The 20,234-nt window shown below is 47.7% G+C and overlaps 7 protein-coding genes across 7 annotated transcripts; 4 read left to right on the top strand and 3 right to left on the bottom strand.

The window, feature by feature from the left end:
* Positions 1-189: 189 nt before the first annotated feature.
* On the bottom strand, positions 190-2,191 carry N7495_008142 (electron-transferring-flavoprotein dehydrogenase; the record flags this gene model as incomplete). Its single annotated transcript, XM_057210793.1, has 3 exons — positions 190-289; positions 338-1,856; positions 1,912-2,191. The coding sequence occupies 3 exons, from the start codon at positions 2,189-2,191 to the stop codon at positions 190-192; spliced, it is 1,899 nt and encodes a 632-aa protein (XP_057060336.1).
* A 1,935-nt stretch (positions 2,192-4,126) lies between these two features.
* N7495_008141 (TBP family protein) lies at positions 4,127-5,080 on the top strand (the record flags this gene model as incomplete). Its single annotated transcript, XM_057210792.1, has 4 exons — positions 4,127-4,380; positions 4,436-4,523; positions 4,593-5,007; positions 5,064-5,080. 4 exons carry the CDS (start codon positions 4,127-4,129, stop codon positions 5,078-5,080), a joined length of 774 nt encoding a protein of 257 aa, XP_057060335.1.
* Positions 5,081-5,673: 593 nt separating this feature from the next.
* N7495_008140 (NAD(P)/FAD-dependent oxidoreductase) lies at positions 5,674-7,196 on the bottom strand (the record flags this gene model as incomplete). The annotated part of the gene is made up of 3 exons (XM_057210791.1): positions 5,674-5,968; positions 6,032-7,031; positions 7,148-7,196. 3 exons carry the CDS (start codon positions 7,194-7,196, stop codon positions 5,674-5,676), a joined length of 1,344 nt encoding a protein of 447 aa, XP_057060334.1.
* A 676-nt stretch (positions 7,197-7,872) lies between these two features.
* N7495_008139 (class I SAM-dependent methyltransferase) lies at positions 7,873-8,724 on the top strand (the record flags this gene model as incomplete). The annotated part of the gene is made up of 1 exon (XM_057210790.1): positions 7,873-8,724. One exon carries the CDS (start codon positions 7,873-7,875, stop codon positions 8,722-8,724), a length of 852 nt encoding a protein of 283 aa, XP_057060333.1.
* A 2,889-nt stretch (positions 8,725-11,613) lies between these two features.
* On the top strand, positions 11,614-13,123 carry N7495_008138 (uncharacterized protein; the record flags this gene model as incomplete). The annotated part of the gene is made up of 2 exons (XM_057210789.1): positions 11,614-12,011; positions 12,073-13,123. 2 exons carry the CDS (start codon positions 11,614-11,616, stop codon positions 13,121-13,123), a joined length of 1,449 nt encoding a protein of 482 aa, XP_057060332.1.
* Positions 13,124-13,861: 738 nt separating this feature from the next.
* N7495_008137 (uncharacterized protein) lies at positions 13,862-16,509 on the top strand (the record flags this gene model as incomplete). Its single annotated transcript, XM_057210788.1, has 2 exons — positions 13,862-15,063; positions 15,117-16,509. 2 exons carry the CDS (start codon positions 13,862-13,864, stop codon positions 16,507-16,509), a joined length of 2,595 nt encoding a protein of 864 aa, XP_057060331.1.
* A 386-nt stretch (positions 16,510-16,895) lies between these two features.
* N7495_008136 (uncharacterized protein) lies at positions 16,896-19,994 on the bottom strand (the record flags this gene model as incomplete). The annotated part of the gene is made up of 1 exon (XM_057210787.1): positions 16,896-19,994. The coding sequence occupies one exon, from the start codon at positions 19,992-19,994 to the stop codon at positions 16,896-16,898; it is 3,099 nt and encodes a 1,032-aa protein (XP_057060330.1).
* Between the last annotated feature and the right edge of the window lie 240 nt (positions 19,995-20,234).

Genomic DNA, 20,234 nt, shown 5'->3' with positions numbered 1-20,234 from the left:
GGCCCCGTTAGCGGGGGTCTATCTATGAAAGATACAAGGGAGTCTTGATGTACAAAAGTACATCTTGTGGATTCCATCTTCTACTAATTACATGGTATCAAATCCAAAATACAGAATGCAGTTTCTTTTTATGGTATCTTCTATGTACAATCATACACTCCACTACTACGCTCATCCATTTTATTGGCCTCATGTCATGATATACTTGGGGCCCTCTCCACCTTGAGGGGTTTGCCAGTTGATATCCTGAGTAGGCACTTTAATGTCACAAGTCTTGCAGTGAATACAGCTGGGAGATGGTTAGCATAGCTACATGGTAAGTAATGAAAACACTTACTTTTGCGAGTTAATTTGGAACCGGACTCCATGCTCTTTGCTTGGATCTTCAACGTATTCGTACACGCCGGCAGGACAGAACCGGTTCTCTACACCCTTGTACACAGGCCATGCAAGATCTGTGTGTTTATCCCAGTCCTCCACCTGCAGATGCACTGGCTGGTCCTCTTCGTGGTTGGTACCGGTACGGCTGACACTGGTCAGGATGTCGAAGCTGATTTCGCCATCGGGCTTGGGATATTCAATCTTGGTATATTGGGATGCGGGCTTGGTGGCTTCGGCATCGGTACCGTGGTGACTAAGAGTCCATGGCACACGGCCACGGAGAATATAGGCTTCCAGTCCAGAATAGGCTAGTCCACCAAAGAATCCAAGGGGCCCATTGAATGAAGGCCTGATGTTGCGTACTTCATACAGCTCCTTCCAAATAGTCGAGTCCCGAAGAGCCTTTTCGTAATCGAACAAAAATACAGTACCCTGGTCTTCGCCCTGCAGTGCAGAGAAGGTAGCTTCTGCGGCCAACATGCCAGATTTCATGGCGGTGTGAGTACCCTTGATTTTAGGGACGTTCAAGAAGCCGGCCGTGTCACCAATCAGAGCACCGCCTGGGAACGCACACTTAGGAATGGACTGAAAGCCACCTTCATTCAATGCACGAGCACCGTAGGAGATACATTTGCCGCCCTCTAGTACGTCTTTGAAAATCGGGTGGTGCTTCATCTTCTGGAACTCTCCATACGGCGAGAGCCATGGATTAGGATAGTCCAATCCCACAACTAACCCAATGCTGACCATGTTGTCTCCGAAGTGGTACATCCAGGCACCCCCGTAGGTATCCAGCGGTAGCGGGTATCCCATAGAGTGCATAATCTCACCAGAACGGAAATTCTCGGGCTTGATCTCCCAAATCTCCTTAATTCCCAAGCCGTACGTTTGAGGCTGGCTGTCACGGCGCAAATCATACTTCTTAATAGCCTGCTTCGTCAAGCTTCCGTGGCAGCCCTCGGCGAGCAGGGTCACTCGAGCGTGGAACTCCATGCCCCTCTCAAATGTCTCCTTGGCCTTTCCTTGTCGGTCCAGACCAAGATCATTAGTGGCAACACCCTTCACTGAGCCATCAGACTTGTAAACAAGCTCACTTGCCGCAAAGCCGGGGTAGACTTCCACACCCACCTCCTCCGCACGCTCTGCCATCCACTTTGTCAACTCGTTCAAACTGATAATGTAATTGCCATGATTGTTCATCTGTGGCGGAGCAGGGAGCGGGAATGAGGAGTTCTTGGTGAGGAAGCGCATCTTGTCGGCCTTGGCTGGTGTTGCTCCCTCGAAGCGAGAGGGGTTATCTTCATCCAACCAGTCGGGAAAGAGCTCTTTCATGGCAGTGGGTTGGAACACGTTTCCAGACAAAATATGGGCGCCAATCTCACCAGCCTTTTCCAGCAGAATCACTCGGAAGTCCTCATTACCAGCTTCGTTGGCAAGCTGCTTTAACCGAATAGCGGCCGAGAGACCGGCAGGACCTATAGACAACCTCAATTAGATGGAACTGATGACTCGCCGTTGCATATAACATACCACCGCCAACAATACAAACATCCACATCGTCTGACTCGCGGTCTAATGCCCGAGGGTCAAAGTCGCCATTCTCATCGGTAAATAGCCGTGATATTGATTGTGAAAACGCGCGGGTCTGGACTGGGGGTGTGAATAAAGCAGTTCGATAGGCTATCCGTCGCGCGGGGATAACTTGAGGCGAAGTGCAGGCTGCAGAGGCCAGAAGTGAGGAAGGGCTAGATCGTAGAATTCGAGAGCGTATATCACGCCTCATCAGAGGCAAGACTGCTCTGGACGCCATTGAGATATACTGAAGAGAGCTGAAATAAAGATCAGTAGATAGTAGCCATAAACACAGTATAACTCCTTTTTATTGTAGATAGTAGAGACGAATGAAGTGAGTTGTCGAACTACTATGGTTTTCGAATGATTGAAACTAGAAAAAACACCGAAAATCGCCTACCCGCGGCTTAGTGAGGAGAGCCAGCCAATCAAAGGCTTGATTTAGGAATCATTTCTTTGCTTTCGGCTCACCGGATTCGAATTTCGCCGAGTTCTCCAGATTATTTAATAAATTGAAAAAATTATAAATTTTTATGTGGTTGGACTGCACTTTTATGCTATCATAGTAACTTCATCTAGGCCTTGAATAGTCGGAAATAAGCTTTGGTTTTGATCCTCTTGACATCATGGATTATGAGTCAATGAATAATTTATAAATTTATACTACTATGTACTAAGGTAAATAATGAGATGTGACGACAGTACGGTATGCTGAATACCATATTAAATGCCTGTCCTTTTACTAAGTCGAGTTGTCGATCATATGAGATTCAGTCTTGGCGGTGGATCAGAAATCCGCATGACCAGTCGAACCCTCAATTTCCTCTCAGGACACGCTGGCCTCAATTCCAAAACAGTCTCATACCATTTTTCTTTGAAGAGTAGTGACTCACGATATCCGAATCAAATCAGTCTAGAATGGAATTTCCGTTCTATTAGTTGAGATACGGGTACGGAGTAGTTGGGAGAGAGCTGTGTTTGTGTATGTGGGATGATGGAAGGAAGAAGTCAGTTAGGCAAAACCATTTTTGTTCATTTGCCATCCGTAAAAGCGGCGATGTGATAGCGCGTCGGACAAGGAGTGGACAACTATAAAGACAATGATTGGAAGATAGAAATGGGGGCAGATAGAGTAGGGCCAATTATAACGATAAAAGGGCGAAGTTGACTGCAACCATGAAAAAGGGAGGATAGAAAGCAAGGGAGAGGGATCCAATTATAATTGATGACTAAGTGGGGAACGGGAACCCCTTGTCACGAATAAGAGGACGGTATTGTCATTCTTGTATCCTATTGGTAAATACACCCTGTGTTTGAGCCGCTAATGGGGCTGTCTGCCATGGTTCGAAGGGTGACTTTCTCGCTGCTTTAACCGCCACCAACTCACCCCAGCCTCCCCTGACATACTGTGACTCAGCACTATATAAAGGTCCAACCTCCCACTCTCCTGATTCCTTTGCGATTTCTGTCTTGGTCTTGGCATCGTCTGGAACTTCATTTGCTTCCCCGCCCTCACCCTCCTTTTCCCTAAAACTAATCACATACTATTTATTTGATTTAATCTTCAAATAAATCCAAAGGGAAAAAAAAAAAAAAGAAATTCTTTTTTTTTTCCATATCAGAAGAATTATAACTTGGCTTGGCTTACCTAAACAGGAAGCTTAACCTAATCAAGTCTTCCCCGCCACTCTCTCAGATCGATCCAGATAGACAATCCAATTGAAAAACAAAAAAACGCAGAGAGAAATTCCCAATACTCGAAAAAAAAAGTTGCTTCACTCTCGCATAAATTGATTTCTCGAAAACACTTCAGTGTGCTTTTCTGTCCTCGCTGCCGATCAAGATTTACTTCTTTTGATCATCACTTCACTGTTACCTCGTCTAATCGTCGTTTCAGTGCTCAAGGGGGATACATTTATTTGTTCATCTCCCATTTATTACTTGGTAAGTTATATATATGAATGACTTTGCCATTTGATTCTGCCTTCCTCATCCTTCTTCCTTACCGCCCTCCACTTCCGTTTAGTACTGCTATTAGTTACCGCTTTCTTCTTTTGCCCTTCCCCCACCCCAATCCAATTCTTCATGTTACTTATTGAATCTTTCTCTTTTCCCAGATCCTCTTTACCTGATCCAAAAGTTTTGAAACTTCGATTACCAGGTATTAAGCATCATGGATTCCCTCACTACCCACCCCGTTAGCGCTGAGCAGGCACGTGCCTTTACTGCGCCGTCGTCGCTCTCTTACCCCGGTGGTGCTGGTGATTTGACTCCCCCATCCGAGAAGGATGCCAAGCTTGCCATGATGAACGGTCAAATGACTGGCATGCACATCAACGGTAATGGTGTTGTTCCCGCTACCCCCGCGACTCCCGTTGCGACTCCTGGGGCTACCACTGGTAGCAGTGGCATTGTTCCCACATTGCAGTGAGTACTACCTTTCTGGCTATCTTAGGTCAGAAATGCTGAACTTTAATCTAAGAAACATCGTGGCTACCGTCAACCTTGACTGCCGTTTGGATCTGAAGACTATTGCCCTGCACGCTCGCAATGCCGAGTACAACCCCAAGGTACTAATGAATCACATCTGACTTGATATTATTGAGGTAATAGTGACTGAACTGTTCTTTTCTGAATAGCGTTTCGCCGCCGTCATCATGCGTATCCGTGAACCCAAGACCACTGCTTTGATCTTCGCATCCGGCAAGATGGTCGTGACCGGTGCCAAGTCGGAGGACGATTCCAAGCTGGCCTCTCGCAAGTATGCGCGCATCATCCAGAAACTTGGCTTCAATGCCAAGTTCACCGATTTCAAGATCCAGAACATCGTGGGTTCTTGCGACATCAAGTTCCCCATTCGTCTCGAGGGTCTGGCTTCGCGCCATCACAACTTCAGCTCTTACGAGCCTGAACTCTTCCCCGGTCTGATCTACCGTATGATGAAGCCTAAGATCGTACTCTTGATTTTCGTCAGCGGCAAGATTGTCTTGACCGGCGCCAAAGTGCGCGAGGAGATTTACCAGGCTTTTGAGCTGATCTACCCTGTGCTTAATGGTGAGCTTCTGTCTAGCCATAGCTACGCTTTTATGTTTTACTAACAGCGATCATAGACTTCCGCAAGGTTTAATCGGATTGCCTTCAGAAAGCTCAATACGCGCCTCCTCCATTCCATCATCTTCACCATGTATTATCTATCAACTTTCCCTTCTATCTTGTTCGCTTCGGAAGACCGCATTCAGTCCTCCTTAACTTTTATCTTTCACCTTTTATCTTTTACCTCTCTTACCCTTGTTACGAGTGTTCATGCAAGCATTGTTCGGCGTTTTAGCGATTGGTTGATGGGTTTTGCTCCTTACTTCGACTTACTTTTAGATTGCTGCATACCGCAGTGAGGCGGTTTTTTCTGCTGGTCGATTGGCTGCCTCTTAATCATTCCTTGTTTTCGCACTTTTCATAGTGATGGAGCCTTCAGGGCCCAAAAAAATTCGATGCTAGATTCAGTCGTCGCAATTGCGCGCGGTTGACCGTTAGCTTGCAGCTTTCTGCAATGCTTCTCCAATGGAAATTTTTATGAATCATGTGTCTTGTAAACCCTAGGCTGCCCAGGGGATGTAGTTTCGATTTGTCCAAGATTCAACCTTGCTCAGGTGGGATTTATATACAGTTCCGTAGCAAATCACACTGTACACCAATGTTGATACAAAATACCATTAGATGTTCTTACAGGGCGCTTCCTCTGGCTGCCTTTCTCGTCTTGGCCAACTCGTCTTTCAAGATCGAGTTCCGTGCCCCGGAGCGACTTCCATCTCCATCAAATATATCCTCCGAATCCGTTGACGACACTTCCGTCCACTCCCACAGCTTCTGCAGCTCAGGCTCCAGCGAACCCTCAAGTGCGTCAACAATCTTATCCCCAATAACAGGGAAGAATTTGAATCCATGTCCACTTCCACCCGTAGCGACGAACAAACCTTCATACTCCGGATGATACGAGATAATGAAATCGCCATTAGGACTGCATTCAACGATTAGCCACAGGGATACTCCGTACAACAACAGTGAAAAAGTGTATACTTACGTGTCAGTGTACCAGCAAATCCTCGTTTGCGCAAACGGCCGATCCACAAACCTCGGCAGCAGCTGCTTCAGCGCCACTCGCAACGCCTCTTCGCCTTCAAGCGGGATCGGCATGCCTGTCTCCGGCAAACTAACCTGCATGACCTTCCCAGCCGCAGCAGGCCCGGGTACAGGCACAGGTATGGTAACAGGATTGCGATAACCAAAGGCATGACGGGCGATTTTGAGCAAGTTATCCCGAGGCGGAATGATAAAGATGCCCGTTGCGAAGTTGAGAATAGTCGGTAAATTCTCCAACTCGGCCTGCTCGGCATCTGAGATCTGGATATATGCAATAGCCTGTCCAGTCGCCACGGCCTTACCACGTAAATCAACCAATGCAGGCGTCCAAGCCCCCGTGGCAAGAATCACCAGGTCAGCTGTGACGGACGACCCATCGGCCAATTCAACACCTGTAGCACGGCGTTTCGACCCAACGTCGCAATCGCCATACATCACACGCGACACATCGCCCGTCAGGAACTTAACGCCCCCTTCTCTATCAAGCATCTTCTTCGCAAACAGCACACTACCGCCAGCATCTGCCCACCCAGACCCCCAATTCACATACCCGCCCGCAACATCGACATTATCATAAGGCGGCACGACACTCTGCACGTCTTCCTGTGTGTGCAAGAAGACGACCTGGTCCCTATCCTCCTCTACCTTGCGCACATTGTCGTAGCTCTTGCGCGCATACCCCTTTGCGCTGGCGCTGGAGGCTGGGTAGACTAGTAACAGGCCGTTTTGCGTATAGCGCCCCTCAGCGCCCCAGGGTGTGTGCCGCCATTTTTTGATCGCTGCTGCGGCTAGTTTTGTGTATGCGGCGTTTGCGTAGTCGGCTCGCACGATCCGGGAAGTGTCGACTGATGAGCCATGGGGGTTTGGGATCGTTAGAGAGGACTCTATCAGGGTTATATGTGAGGTTGGATGGCGCTTTCGGAGGGATAGGGCCGTGGATACTGATTATTACAATTTAGCAGGTTGTTCAATCTCAGAAGATCCGTTCACGAATTGATATGTAGGTTGCATGCATACATCCCAATGTTTAGTGTGTAGATATATATAGTGCACTTACATCCGAAGACTCCACCTCCAACAATTAGGATTTTAGGCGGCAATGCCATTGGAATCACTTCAACAGAAGTTGCAAGGTCTGCCAGACGAGTTTAATTGAAGTTTGGATTCTCCAGGGTAGCGTGGGTCAACGGTACCTTTATATTTACCGCGTCCGATAACGGACTTACAGATCGCGGCTCCGCTCCAACTTTCATTCGCTATCCTTCCGATTAAGTCGGGACTAATATTCAGCCTCAGTCCTTTTGATATATACGATTTGCGATTTCAATGATTAGAGAAGATTGAAATCATTCAGCCGCTATCTCTGATCCGTGATTTTCCCTGGACTACTATCCGCCTGTTCTGCTGCGCTTCAGAAATCTTCACTGCTCATATCGCTGCGGTATCTGGGAAATTGCAGGCTAGGACTTGGTCTATTGACGGTCTTCACTGCCTAGACAGAAAGAGACTTGCCTCCGTTACTTGGTTACTGTTCCCTCGTGACATATCCAAGTCGCTCCAGGATCCAGCCATCATGAACGCACCGTGGGGAAGAACGATCCTGCGGACTGTTCGGCCAACGACTCAAAGAGGAGTACAAACCATATCACCACGCACGATTCTACGAACGCGGTAAGTTCTCTCACTCGACAGGACACCAACCCCAGTAATTGAGACCGCGACAGCCGAGACCCCATCGCCAGGCCACGAAAACAAACCAAAACACGAACCGAACCACAACCGATGCCATCCATCGGCCTGTCTCCACGCATCATAACAATTATGGGAGTCTCCTTGTTAGGAATAACCACCTACTGCAGCTTCCTCTACGCCTCCTACCAGCGCGAGGTGTCCGCATCCAAATCCCTCAAAGTCCCAACAGACGTGTCAGACCGATACAACATGACAGCGCCGACCTTTGACGCTGAAGTCGAGCTATCCGAGAAAACAATGCGACTGGGCAAGAAACGCGCAGATCTGATTAGCCTCGCGCGTGGAAACGTGCTAGAAGTCAGTTGTGGTACGGGCCGCAATCTGGAATACTACGAGCTTGGCCAGCGGCGCGGCGCAGACAAGAACGGGCGCGCAGCGATACTGGGCTGTCGCTCTCTCACGCTTGTCGATCTCAGTCCGCAGATGGTTGAGATTGCAAGACAGAAGTTTGAAGCGCTGTATCCGGGGTATGACAAGGGAGCAGCTGTTGCGTTCCGGGCTCAAGATGCCGCATCTGTTTCTGTGGTGCTGCCTGCTTCGACTGATTATTCTCCGACTCCTTGTTATGATACTATTGTTCAGACGATGGGGCTATGCTCTATGCCTGATCCTGTTGGGACTTTACGCCATCTGGGCAGTATTACGGAGCCGTTGAACGGCCGTATCTTGTTGTTGGAGCATGGGCGCTCAAAATATGATTGGATTAATCGGATCTTGGATAATCTTGCGCCTGCACATGCGGATCGGCATGGGTGCTGGTGGAATAGGGATATCGGGGCGATTGTTCGCGAGAGTGGGTTAGAGATTGTGGAGGAGAATAGGTGGCATTTTGGAACAACTTGGAAGTATATTTTGCGGCCAAAACAGGAGGATAGTTCTTGATAGAGGGTTACGTCCGCGAGGGATGCTCACTTGTTGATAGACAGGCATTGAACTCAGTGTATGAGTGGATTTTATTATGAAACCTTAGAAATTGAACAAATTGGATGGAGCCCTAGAGGACTTTAGAAACTAGAATATGAGTTATTAGGGAAGTTCTACTAACTAGTTACTGGTAGTCTTATGATTATCAAAGTATACTTAAATCGTATGATGAGGTGCATTGTATAGTGTGGCCTGAGGCATGAATATCATTGATAGCCTGAGGTATCGAAATAAGCCATATTTGCGCCGTACCGTGTCGCACCCTACCTAAGTAAATTCTGACTTGTCGCAATGTGTTACAGGCGGCCCCCCTGAAACTGCCGTTGGACAATTAAGAAGCCGAGAAAAAGACTAAACCATTGAAAGTATACGTCCAGACTCAGCTGAGATCCATCAACTCCAACAGATGATATCAAACTAGAATCGACCAATCGGAAGCACGGTCTCAGCGCGAAACCTTGAATAGAGTGAGAAATGAAGGTAATGGAGGGGGTATATTGCATTTGACTGGCTGGGGGAATTTAGTGCGTTTCCGGGATGTGGATAGGAAACGCCTCCTAAATCTGGGTCGTAATATGCATGCAGATCTACATGCAGGGGTAGATGTCTTGTATTCGAAGTGTGGATTTGGATTTGACAGGGTCTAGGATCTAGCCCTGAAGTAGGCACCAGGTTGTTGTATGCATATGCATATCGGAAGTGCTTCAAATCTAAGACTTCGGGACCAGGTAAGGGTTGATACCTAGGTAGCCCTAAGTATTTGGTGTTTGATCGCTGGAAAGGATAGAGTTTCTTAGATCGCTGCCACTTCACATTTGATGGATTAGAATTCATGGTTTCATATGCACGTACCTTTGTTAAATTAGTACTATGTACAGTTACTGTATAGTTATTGAGATTACAGTGTTGGTCCAAGTCCCTAATTGCGGACCTCAGGGGTACTCCTGGGTAACTAGATAAGCTGAACCTTTATATGGGTATCTACAACACTTGCATCATGACTACATAATATGGCCGGGGAACGATCGCATTGCAGCCTACGGCGTAGAGACCCAGCGTTCCTGTGGTAATGCGGAGAATTCCAAATATGACTGCACCCGCATACATGGAGGAATACTGAGTAGGAGAGTATAGCGTGTTTCCTTTGACAAGTGAGAAGATAAATAGAGGTTAAGGAAAAGAAAAAAACAAACGTCAGGCAAGAATCAGATGCTCCCGAGGTCCCTTTGACCGAAAACAAACAATCAGAACGTGGCCGTGCTCCCTGTTCCATGGTTAGCACCGAGCTAACCTGATGAACGATGTCATCACTACTAGGTGCTACAGTTAAGGAATAGATAGCTCCGTATTGGAAGGGCGAATGGCGATCTACTCAACAAGAACAATGCTGGTACCCGGACCCTTACATACATTGTCAAGGCTAGACGAGGCTATGATGCACGGAGGCGATATGAATCTACTCAGCTACGTAGGATTGGAGCATCATACCGATGATCGGATGTAGTAGGAAATGATTTCCATATTTGATGGCATTTTGGATTGCAGAATTTCAGAATCCCCATATCTTTAGCATCATGACCATGACTTTCTAAGCGACAACAAACAGAAAGTAGAGATTAAAGAAGTAGCCTAGAGCTTGACCTCATGTGGCAAAGTGCATGATGATTACTAGCGGTAATTAAAGTATTAGACGAAAACGAAAGTGCCTGTCGATTCGGCCGGGGATCCACCATATAGTGGACTTGGTCCCAAACGGCGACGCGAGGGGTCTTTTTTGGGAATCGGTGTTTTCGCCCGGAGGTCTCGGGTTGATTTACACGGAAGCTCGGAGAGAATTAAATTTCTCCAAGATGGGTTAAGATTTGGGGTTTCTTACTTATGGGGTATTTACATACGGCATGTATTAAGTTTTGTGTCCTATCTACTATACGGAGTAGCTATGTACTTTCTTGTACTCTAGGTATATAGTACCTATATTCATGGATTCCTTCGAAGCAGCGGTCAGAGTCACCTAGCAACCCACATAGATCGAAATGTGTTATGCACCGTTCACTCATGCCTCCTTGCCACTGAGCCAATCGAACTTGCGGGTCATTTTTATTCAGGCCAAGGAGATATGGCTGACTAGGATGCAGATGGATCCTAGACTGGAGCCAATATGGATCCAATATGGATCAAATATGGATCAAATATGGAGCCATAATGAAAGTAGACCTAAAATGGATATGGGACACATGGCCGGTGGATTCCTCCACGTATTTCTCTATTTTTTGAGATTAGTCTCTCGCCAACGAGCTCTGATGTGTCTACCTTTGCTAGATAATAGATACCAGATACCAGATACTTGATACTAGGTAATAGATACTAGATACTTGATACTTGAATACTAGATAGAAAACTTAGGACTACTATAGTTGCCATGTAAAGTCAAGGTTAGGTTTGAATGTGGAAGGAAGAATACAGTACCATGGTTGGTAGCTGTGACATACCGTAATAGAAACTATTTCATATTTCCTGTCCAATCACAGTACTTGTTTTGCATGTTATTCACTCTGTAATATTACCGTATTTAAAAAAGAAAAAAAAAAGAGGAAAAAAAAGTAAGGGAATATCCTAGTGTTTCCCATCGAACAGATTCCTCAGGCGCAATCTTCGCCTTGACCATCTCTACTATTGCCTCGCTCTCTCTCTCTCCCTCTCTTTCCCCTTTACAATCTACTTGGGATCATTATTCTGTTTTATTATTATTTTTCTATAGTTCCTTTTTATTTCCTATAAGTTTCCTTTTATCATCAACCTCTTGGTTAACTTTGATTATACTTGGATTTACTCCTTTGTTCCTTCATCATGCCCTATAATACCCGTCGCAAGTCATTATCTCTCCCATCTCTAGGCATCCACCTCCCCAACTCATCTCGTCGCTCTCCCTCCATTTCAAAAGTATCTGGTCCAGCTTCGCATGAAGATGCGCATCCTACAAAAAAATTGAAGCGCTCCCACACTTCTTCATCGCCCGAGCCTTCAAGGAGGGAGTCTGCTGTGCGCGCTGGTCGACACGGGGTCTTCGAACACACCCCACCACCATCGCCGCTAGATGCTGGTGTTACGCCTAAGATTGACACGGAGGGTATTAATGATGACATTGTGGTGGCGGTGATCGACCAGCTGGAGAAGACTGGAAACCGCCCCCATCTAGTGAAGGAGCTGGCCGCAGTTTTGGTTACCCTAAACGTTACCGTCGCAAAGTATGTTAAATCCAATTTGATTCCTCATATGATCGCCAACTAACTCTATTCTTCGCATCAGTTCCGCAAATCCTGCCGCCCTCTTATCATCCAGGTTGGCTGCTTACATGAAGCGCTCATGGACAGCTCTTGCGCCGTGCCCGATGGCCAAGGAGCTTGTGCTTATTCACCCCCGCAAAGTCTACTATTACTTGACGACTTACCCTCGTCAACCTATTCCGGAACCCTCGGATGAATTCCTTCTTGTCGCCCATATCACCCCAAGCGTCTCAAGTCTTGACCAAGACGAACGTGACCTGATGGCGCGCGATCGGAGCCCTAGTCCAGAGGTGGACCTGTCTTCGCTTAACTACGAGGAAGATGTCGATCTTAATGGTTCCGCTGGCCGGGGGACTCCTTCCGACCAGTTTCCAGATCCTTCTAGCCATACGCGCTTGATGCACTCACACCGTGCTGCTTCGCCGCCTCTGGAGGGTGACGAGAAGGAATTCACTCAGACCGCTAGTGCTGTGCGCGAGCGCGCTTCAGAGGAAAAGGCCAGTCGTGATCTGTCCGGCCGGAGCATTTCTGTTCTCTCTGAGGGCCTCAGCTCTATGGACGAGGACATGGCTGATTCCATGGTGAAGGGTAGATCAATCTCACCATCTATCCAAGGAGATCGCATGTCTGAAGTAGAATTCAGCGATTACTTCTCCCACTTGAATTCTGTGGATCAAGGAGCCCACGATTTGGATGAGGCTGCAGCGGCAACCCTCTTCGGCACTTCCCCTTCTCCATCCCTCACTTCCGTCGCGTCGTCAGTCTCGTCTGGTACGAGCGATATTATCGATGCTGTGAGTAAGAGAGGCGACATGTTACCTCCCACTCCTCAGATCAGCCTTCCCGATGTCGCTCCTGTCTCGACTCTCAAGCGCTCCCTCGACATGTTGAATAGCGGTTTTGATGTGGATTTCAAAATGTCTGATCTTACCGAGTCCCACGAGAAGCTTAGTTTGGAACCTCGGGCCATGGTTCCCATGGATACAGAGTCTATATTCGACTCGTGGAGAGAGTTGCAGAATCCAGAAACTGTCGAGGTAGATGAACTTGACGAGATGTTTGGCGAAATCTAAATGATTCAAGCTTCCTTTGTCCTCTTCACCGACTGCCTCACTCTCTTCCACGCACACACACACACACACACACACACACACACACACTATCTCCACTCTCAGTCATAATTGAGAACCAGTCGTCATTGTCTTCCACCTTATACCTTTGTTTTCATGCGCTTCTATCTCTGTACATGACTCTATGGCCTGCGCGCAATGCTCCTTTATGGCAAGTTTTTCTTCCTGTACATATATATTGTTGGATTTTGGTTTATTTCACCCTGGATGGGCACTATGGAGAAATTGGGTTGGGAGGTTTTTATTGGATCAAAAGATGGGCAAAAAACGACTTCTTATTTGTATGTTAGTAGTATAACCACGGTTCTTGAATTCGTTATCAAATATCTTACATAAGCCTGCTTAATCTGGACATCGACCTAGACCTAAAGACCCCGCTACTTTTCCCTTTCAAGGTTTCCCATCCTTTACACCATCTCATTATTCGTGGGCCTCTTAATGTAGACCCTATCACTACCTAGGTCAGGCCTGGACCTCCAAGACTTATTTACTGCTCCTTGAAATACTCGTTTTTCTCTCGAAAGCCCGCCTTCGCTGGACACCGAGGATCCATCGGCATCACGGGCCGACGAATCGCGTTGCGCGATCCTATCATCAGGAAAATTATCTTGTCAGCAAATCATTCTTTTTTCCAAGAATACAAGAAAAATAAGCAAAACAAGGCTGAAGACCACCGCCATCATGACGATGGAAGAGCCTCCCCAAAATTCTCCGGGTGAGGGACTGGAGCCGCTCAACATCGACTCTCAACCTCCCCCGTCGGTTTCAGGAACTGCCTCAAGCCAACAAGCCCCCTCGACACAATTCCGACGAATAGATGCCCAAGCGAAATCTAGAGCGTCGACCCCAAATGGGAAAATCGCCATTCCCCGCAATCGAGGTGGTTTTGCCCCGCGCTTTAACCGTCGAGTCCCACGCGCCTGCGAAAGCTGTCGCGCTCGGAAAACTAAATGTAGCGGAGATACACCGGTGTGTAGACAGTGCCGTGAACTGCGCGTGTCTTGCAACTATCCCATTGGGTTCAGAGAGAAGACGAAGCGACAGGTGGATAAGCTGACGGATAAGGCGCAAGATTACGAGAATCTCCTGAAGGAGTTGGGGGGTATGGTTGAGGCTCGTGCCGGGGAGAAGATCAGGAGTTTGTTGGCCAGACATGAGAATGATGGGGAATACTCGTCCAATAGCGCCCCGTCTCATTCCGCCACCCCGCAAGACGAAGTCATTGAACCGGATGACATAACTTCACCCTCGTCAATTGGTTCGTTGGAGGCGATCGACAGGGTGGAAGAAGACTTGAATCGAGACGAAAAATCCAGGGCAACGGGTTTCATGGGTAAAAACTCAGAAGTGACTTGGATGCAGCGACTGCAGAGAGAGGCAGAACATCGCTCTCGAGGGTTGCCTGGATCCTTGGAACCAGGTCAGAGTAAGCGGCAAGATGACGACCTCGCTCTTAATGCTGTCAACTATCATCTGGATGATCTCGAAATTTCTGTGACTGAACCAGTAGATGTCTATGCCCTCCCACTTCGCTTTATGGCCGATAAACTCTTCGAGAGTTATCTCAAGACTGTGCACCCTTTCTTCCCCATCATTAACCGATCTCTCTTCTCCGCTCAGTACCGAACATTCTTTGAGAGCACCGCACGACCTGGAGATAGATGGCTGGCTATATTGAATATGGTCTTTGCGATTGGGGCCAAACATGCCCATCTGACTGAAGCCCCTTGGGCTGGAGATGAAAAGGACCATTTAACGTATCTGACTCGAGCAAGGATTCTCAGCATGAGTGGCAACGACTTGTTCAACCACCCTGATCTGCAACAAGTTCAAGTAGAAGGTTTGATCTCCTTCTATTTGCTGTCCACAGATCAGATTAACCGGTATGTTCCGATCACCCTGCTGTAGAATGTCTCACTAAATGTAAAATCTCTAGGGCGTGGAGAATTTCGGCTTTGGCTGTGCGATCCGCCATCACACTAGGAATCAACATGAAGAGTGCTAGTCCCTCAACCCCGAATATCGCTAAAGAAGCCCGCTATCGAGTTTGGTGGTGCCTCTATACATTTGAGCATCTGCTGGGTATCATGACTGGCAGAGCCACTTGTATCATGGATGGAATATGCACCACACCTCTGCCACTTCCATTTGAAGAAGAGCAGTTGTCCTCGCCGATTGCTGCTGAAGTTATCAATAATACAGTGCTTCGAGACGACCGTATCAACATGGTCATGGCGAGCGTCTGGGTTCGCCATATGCCACTCAACCCTAGTGGTGGTAAACATGCCACTCATCCGGAACGTGCTCGTGATAACTCTTGGGTGAGAAGTTTACCGATCAATTCTGGTCTCACTCACCTGTACTACTGTGATTTGGCGGTCATCGCTCAAGAGATCGTGAACAAAGTCTACTCAGTAGACTGTGTCATAGTACCATGGACTCATATCGAGAACCGAATGGCGGAACTAAGATCCCGAATCGACCTATGGTTCACAGGTCTCCCAACCGGCCTAGACTTCACCCGCAAGGAAGACGACGGCCCGGACCGACTACGAGGCAAACTAGTCCTCGCATTCCACTACTACAGCTCACGAATCACCCTCGGCCGCCCTTGTCTCTGCCGTCGAGATGCGAGGCAAAAGAACCCGGCAGACAAATCCTCCTTCAGCCACGACATGGCTGTACTAACCCTCGAGTCAGCAAATCGCATGCTAGACCTAATCCCTGACGAGCCAAACGCCACCCAGCTCTACGAGATTGCACCCTGGTGGTGCATCCTGCACTATCTAATGCAAGCAGCGACAGTTCTTCTTCTTGAACTAGCCTTCGGCTGCGTCCACATGCCAGACGACGAGCAGAATTTTATCCTCCTATCCAAAAAGTCTATCAGGTGGCTTTTCGCCATGTCAGAATACAGCGTCGCCTCTAGACGCGCATGGCAGCTTTGCGACATCAGCTTGCGCCGTCTAGCAATCGGCATGAAATTCGATGTTTCCGACGTCCCGTCATATTCCTACCAGTCTGCACCAACATCAACCATCTCGACCGAAGACGCTCAGGATAATGACCCGATTGGAACTGCAAATATCAGGATGGATGATAGTAATGGTCCTTGGGGTCCTTACATTGATGACTTGTCTCTGAACCCGCAGGATGTGCCCGTTGCCGACCAGTTCAACCCTATGAGTAACTTGAATTTCCCTTCTATGGATATGAACTCGATGTTGGCTGGAACCCAGTTGTCGGAGGACATGTATTTCCCTTATGATCCTATCAGTGGCGAGTTTATTCGATCTTTTTTCCCGAATTTCGGCGATGAGGAACAGTGAGATCAACAATGATTCCTATTGTCATTTTTACTATCATGTTTTTGAAAAGGACTGGAAAAACAAAAAGGGGCACTGGTGGCTTCTTTGATTAAATTAACGATTAAAAGTGGAGTTCTAGAGATATCCTTGATCGGTAGCGTTCATATTATACCAATATTTGTTTCGGCGAGATTTGATTATCCGTTTCTTTTTATCTTTCAAGGTCCAAAGTCATGTATACGTAGACCTAAGCATTGAATACACCTTCACTTGGTCAGATGTCTTCATTGGTACCTACGTAGGCAATAATCATTCAAAGGGGGTATTTGCAAGGAGAAATCTATATATATATATATTATACAAGCAAGACCGAAGTATGTGCAGTGCAGGTCTAGCAGATGCATACACTATAACCCAGAGCCAGTCGCCACGCGCTTTATCCAAGGATCATGCAAGGAATCCTTGAATGAATCTCTGCTATGCTTCCCCTGACCGGTGAAGACGCCTCGCCATCGTAGATAAGCCAAATAGCCCGGGACTTCGAGCTCGACGTCATGTTCAGGCATGCCTGAACTGAGGAACGTGGTAACGCAGAAATCAAGGACTTTCTCAACTTCTGTTTTTGGGGGGCGACCGCCCTTATGAGTTTGGTGTGGGTAGGTGAATTTGGAGAGGGGGAGTTTGTAGGAGGCAGATAAATTTGGAGATTTTGAGGAAGAAGAGGTGGTTTTAGTTGCTCTCTCCAAATCGTATTCCTTAATGGCGGCTCGTGAAATGATGCGGATTGTGTTCAAGTTTGGAACAATGGCCTTTTCTTGGATATGGGTATGCCACTTGACGTCGAAGTCCATCGTGTTCTCATAGCGGAGCTTAAGACGGGTTATACCTCCTTCTCGTTGGCGCTTGCGATCGGGACCCAGGGCTGTTCGACACCATCTCATCCAGACTTGCATGCCTGCCGTGCTGCCTTGAGTTTCCACGACGGCGGATAAGAGAGGGTGGAAGGCGACAGGGGGGATGTAGTGCAGTCTCTGGTGGCTCTTGTAGGTATGCTTGAGCTTTGCATCTGCAAGCAGTTCAGGCAGGACGCCAGGGATAGTCATAAACACGTTATATAATCGTTGAAGAACTTTTTGTTGGAAAACAGCCGCCCTTGGGAACTGGCCCCTGGATGAGTTGAATTCCTCATTGAAGAAACGGAGCATCGTGTTCTTGGCACGTGTCAAATTTGCAATATCATCTTTCACATCACCACCATGAGCCTGCTTGTGCTTAATGGCAGCATCTCGCACGATAATTTCTCTTGCAAGCACTGTAACATTACTGAACCCCCAGGACTTGGCTCTGTAGTCGCGCAAAAATTGGAGGGTCAAGACCGCACGTTCCCAGTCGTTGAACACAAAATAGACGTTGACCAGGGCTTTCAGCGTATTGACGGAGATCGGTGATTTGATCGATTGAACGATGAGCTTGTTGAGCTCGACATTATTTGTCGCAGAAGCAAAACGGAGAAGGGACGGTGCTAGGACTTGATCGCCGTAAGCACTCTCGGGAATGGTGGGGCCGTCAAGATCATCATTGAAGAGCAACCACTCTCCAAATTCATATGCCTGATTTGAAGTCGCCAGATCGAGCAAATCAGCCAGGGTAGCACGTGAGACTTGCGGGAGAGATGACTGGGATAATGGAGAGGCTTCTGAATCGAAGAATGGGACATTTAAGGGGTCGGATTGGCCAAGACATTCAAAAAATGCGCGGATGTGATGAGCCTTACTGGCATCGGCAATGCTTTGAAGCAAGGCGAATTGGGCAAAAGCGGGCTCAGATTGGCGCTCATAAGAAAAGGTTTTTATGCTGTATTCGATCAAACCAGCAATAGCCGCTGATTCGTCATACAGCTGTCCTCTCGTGAAGCTGTCCAGCTGTTTTAGCTCTGTTATGTCAGTTTCAGGCCAAGGTGGCACCATGTTTTGAGTGGACCTCAGTAAACGTGCAAAAGAGAGAGGATCTTTCTCGGGACGCAGACAGCCTGATCGCATGATTCGCGTAATATTCCAGTTGGTGTGCTTGCATGTTGGTCGAAGGTCGTCCTTGGGGCCCTGTCGTTCGAGCAGGCCACTCAAAGGAGCAGCCGCTTTGAGTAGATCCCGAGGTGTGGCGCCATAATTACCAAGTCCATTATAAGCTGCGTTGGAGAGGCCGTCTCGCAGACTGGAAACCACCTCCAAGCTGATGGTTCTATTACCAAGACCATGAAATGGAGGTTTGTCGCGCTTGGATGCCTTGGGTATATGATCATTACTCGAACGTCGCCAATACTGCTCAGTGCTGATATTGGTTCGGCGCACCACATCCAGATTATTGATCAAAGGTCTCCAGCTCTCAGCCGTCCATGCCTTATCCCCCTTTCGCTTCATCATCTCTTCTATTAGAGAGGCGCCGTATTTTGTAAAGCCGTGCTCGATGCAGCACCAAAGAATAAGCTCCATCCAGATTTCAGGGCCCAGCTCACGCACACCTACTTTGAAGGGGAGAAATAGTGGTTCCTCTCCTGCCTCGGTGGATGCAACTGTGATCGCGGACTGATGCTCCTGCCACGCTGCATCGGACAAGACAGCCATTATATGACCAGACAGCAAGTTCAGCGCAGGGGGATGGAAGATTATATCACTGGTGCGCTTCTCTGGGTATTGGTATATTCTGTCTGAGATCAGATCCAGATGGTGCAGACGAGCAAGGACACGATGAACATAGGACATGGCCATTTTGGACTCCTCCGTAGGACGATCTGCAGCTTCTAGTATCAATGACCCCAGATCCATGAAGACTTGGCCCAATAATCTGTTGGCAAAGAGTCGCGCGGCGGGTCGATGTGTCAAGATATCGAAACAAACATTATCTGGTGCAGATGCTTGAAAATTCACTTCAAGTTTGCCAAGCCTGTCACCCGATATCTCGTCCAGCGAAAGACCACTCGCATTCCAATCGAAACCTATTGAGGGATTCAGTGGGGTCATATGAGGAATGAGGAGCTCGTATGTGTCTATTGCATTGTTGAATATGGCGAGCACAGTAGACCATTGCTTCCGCTCGAAACCGATATGTATAGGAAGGACTAAATCTGCGGAAAGACGTGCCAGGTAGAGATATGAACTCAAGAGATAGCTCTGTTTGAGATCATCTTGGTGATCTAAAATCGAAGCGGCAGACTTGCGCCTATCCGCGACGTTCCCTTTTTCGGAATCCGCCTGCAAACATTCTTCCACTAATGTTATCCAGGCATCGGGCGATTTGCGAGAGAGCCCCTTCAGAGGAATTGGTGGAAGGCTGTCAAGTTTCAGTAACTTGTCGAATTCCTTGCCGGCCAGACTGTGTTTTGTCGAGATGGATTGGATATTATTGATGGGTCGAATCGGGGATCTGGAGAAGGGAGGAAAGGATAGGACGCGTGAGTTGATGGTACGACCGATTTGTAGAGGACGGCCGGAGCATAGGCAGCGCCTCATGGCACAGTGACAAGCCTTGCGAAAGGCGTCTGCGGAAGAATCACTACGTCGGAAGTCAAGCGGATGATGTGGTACATTTCGAGTTTATCAGGACGATTGCATGCTGAAAATGCTTTCCGATAAGTAGTATCAACACAGTATCGACAAGCCACAATCAAGTTACCAAATTTAATGAGTATGATGAGGTTAAACGAGAAAATGAATTCACAGGAAATTTGGTTTTACGATCGATATGGTTAG

The sequence above is a fragment of the Penicillium taxi genome (genome assembly GCF_028828555.1).
Source record: "Penicillium taxi strain IBT 34144 chromosome Unknown utg000005l_segment0_segment0, whole genome shotgun sequence".
Lineage (NCBI taxonomy): Eukaryota > Fungi > Ascomycota > Eurotiomycetes > Eurotiales > Aspergillaceae > Penicillium > Penicillium taxi.
Note: the sequence above shows the minus strand (reverse complement) of the source record. Positions and strands in the feature narration are given on the sequence as shown.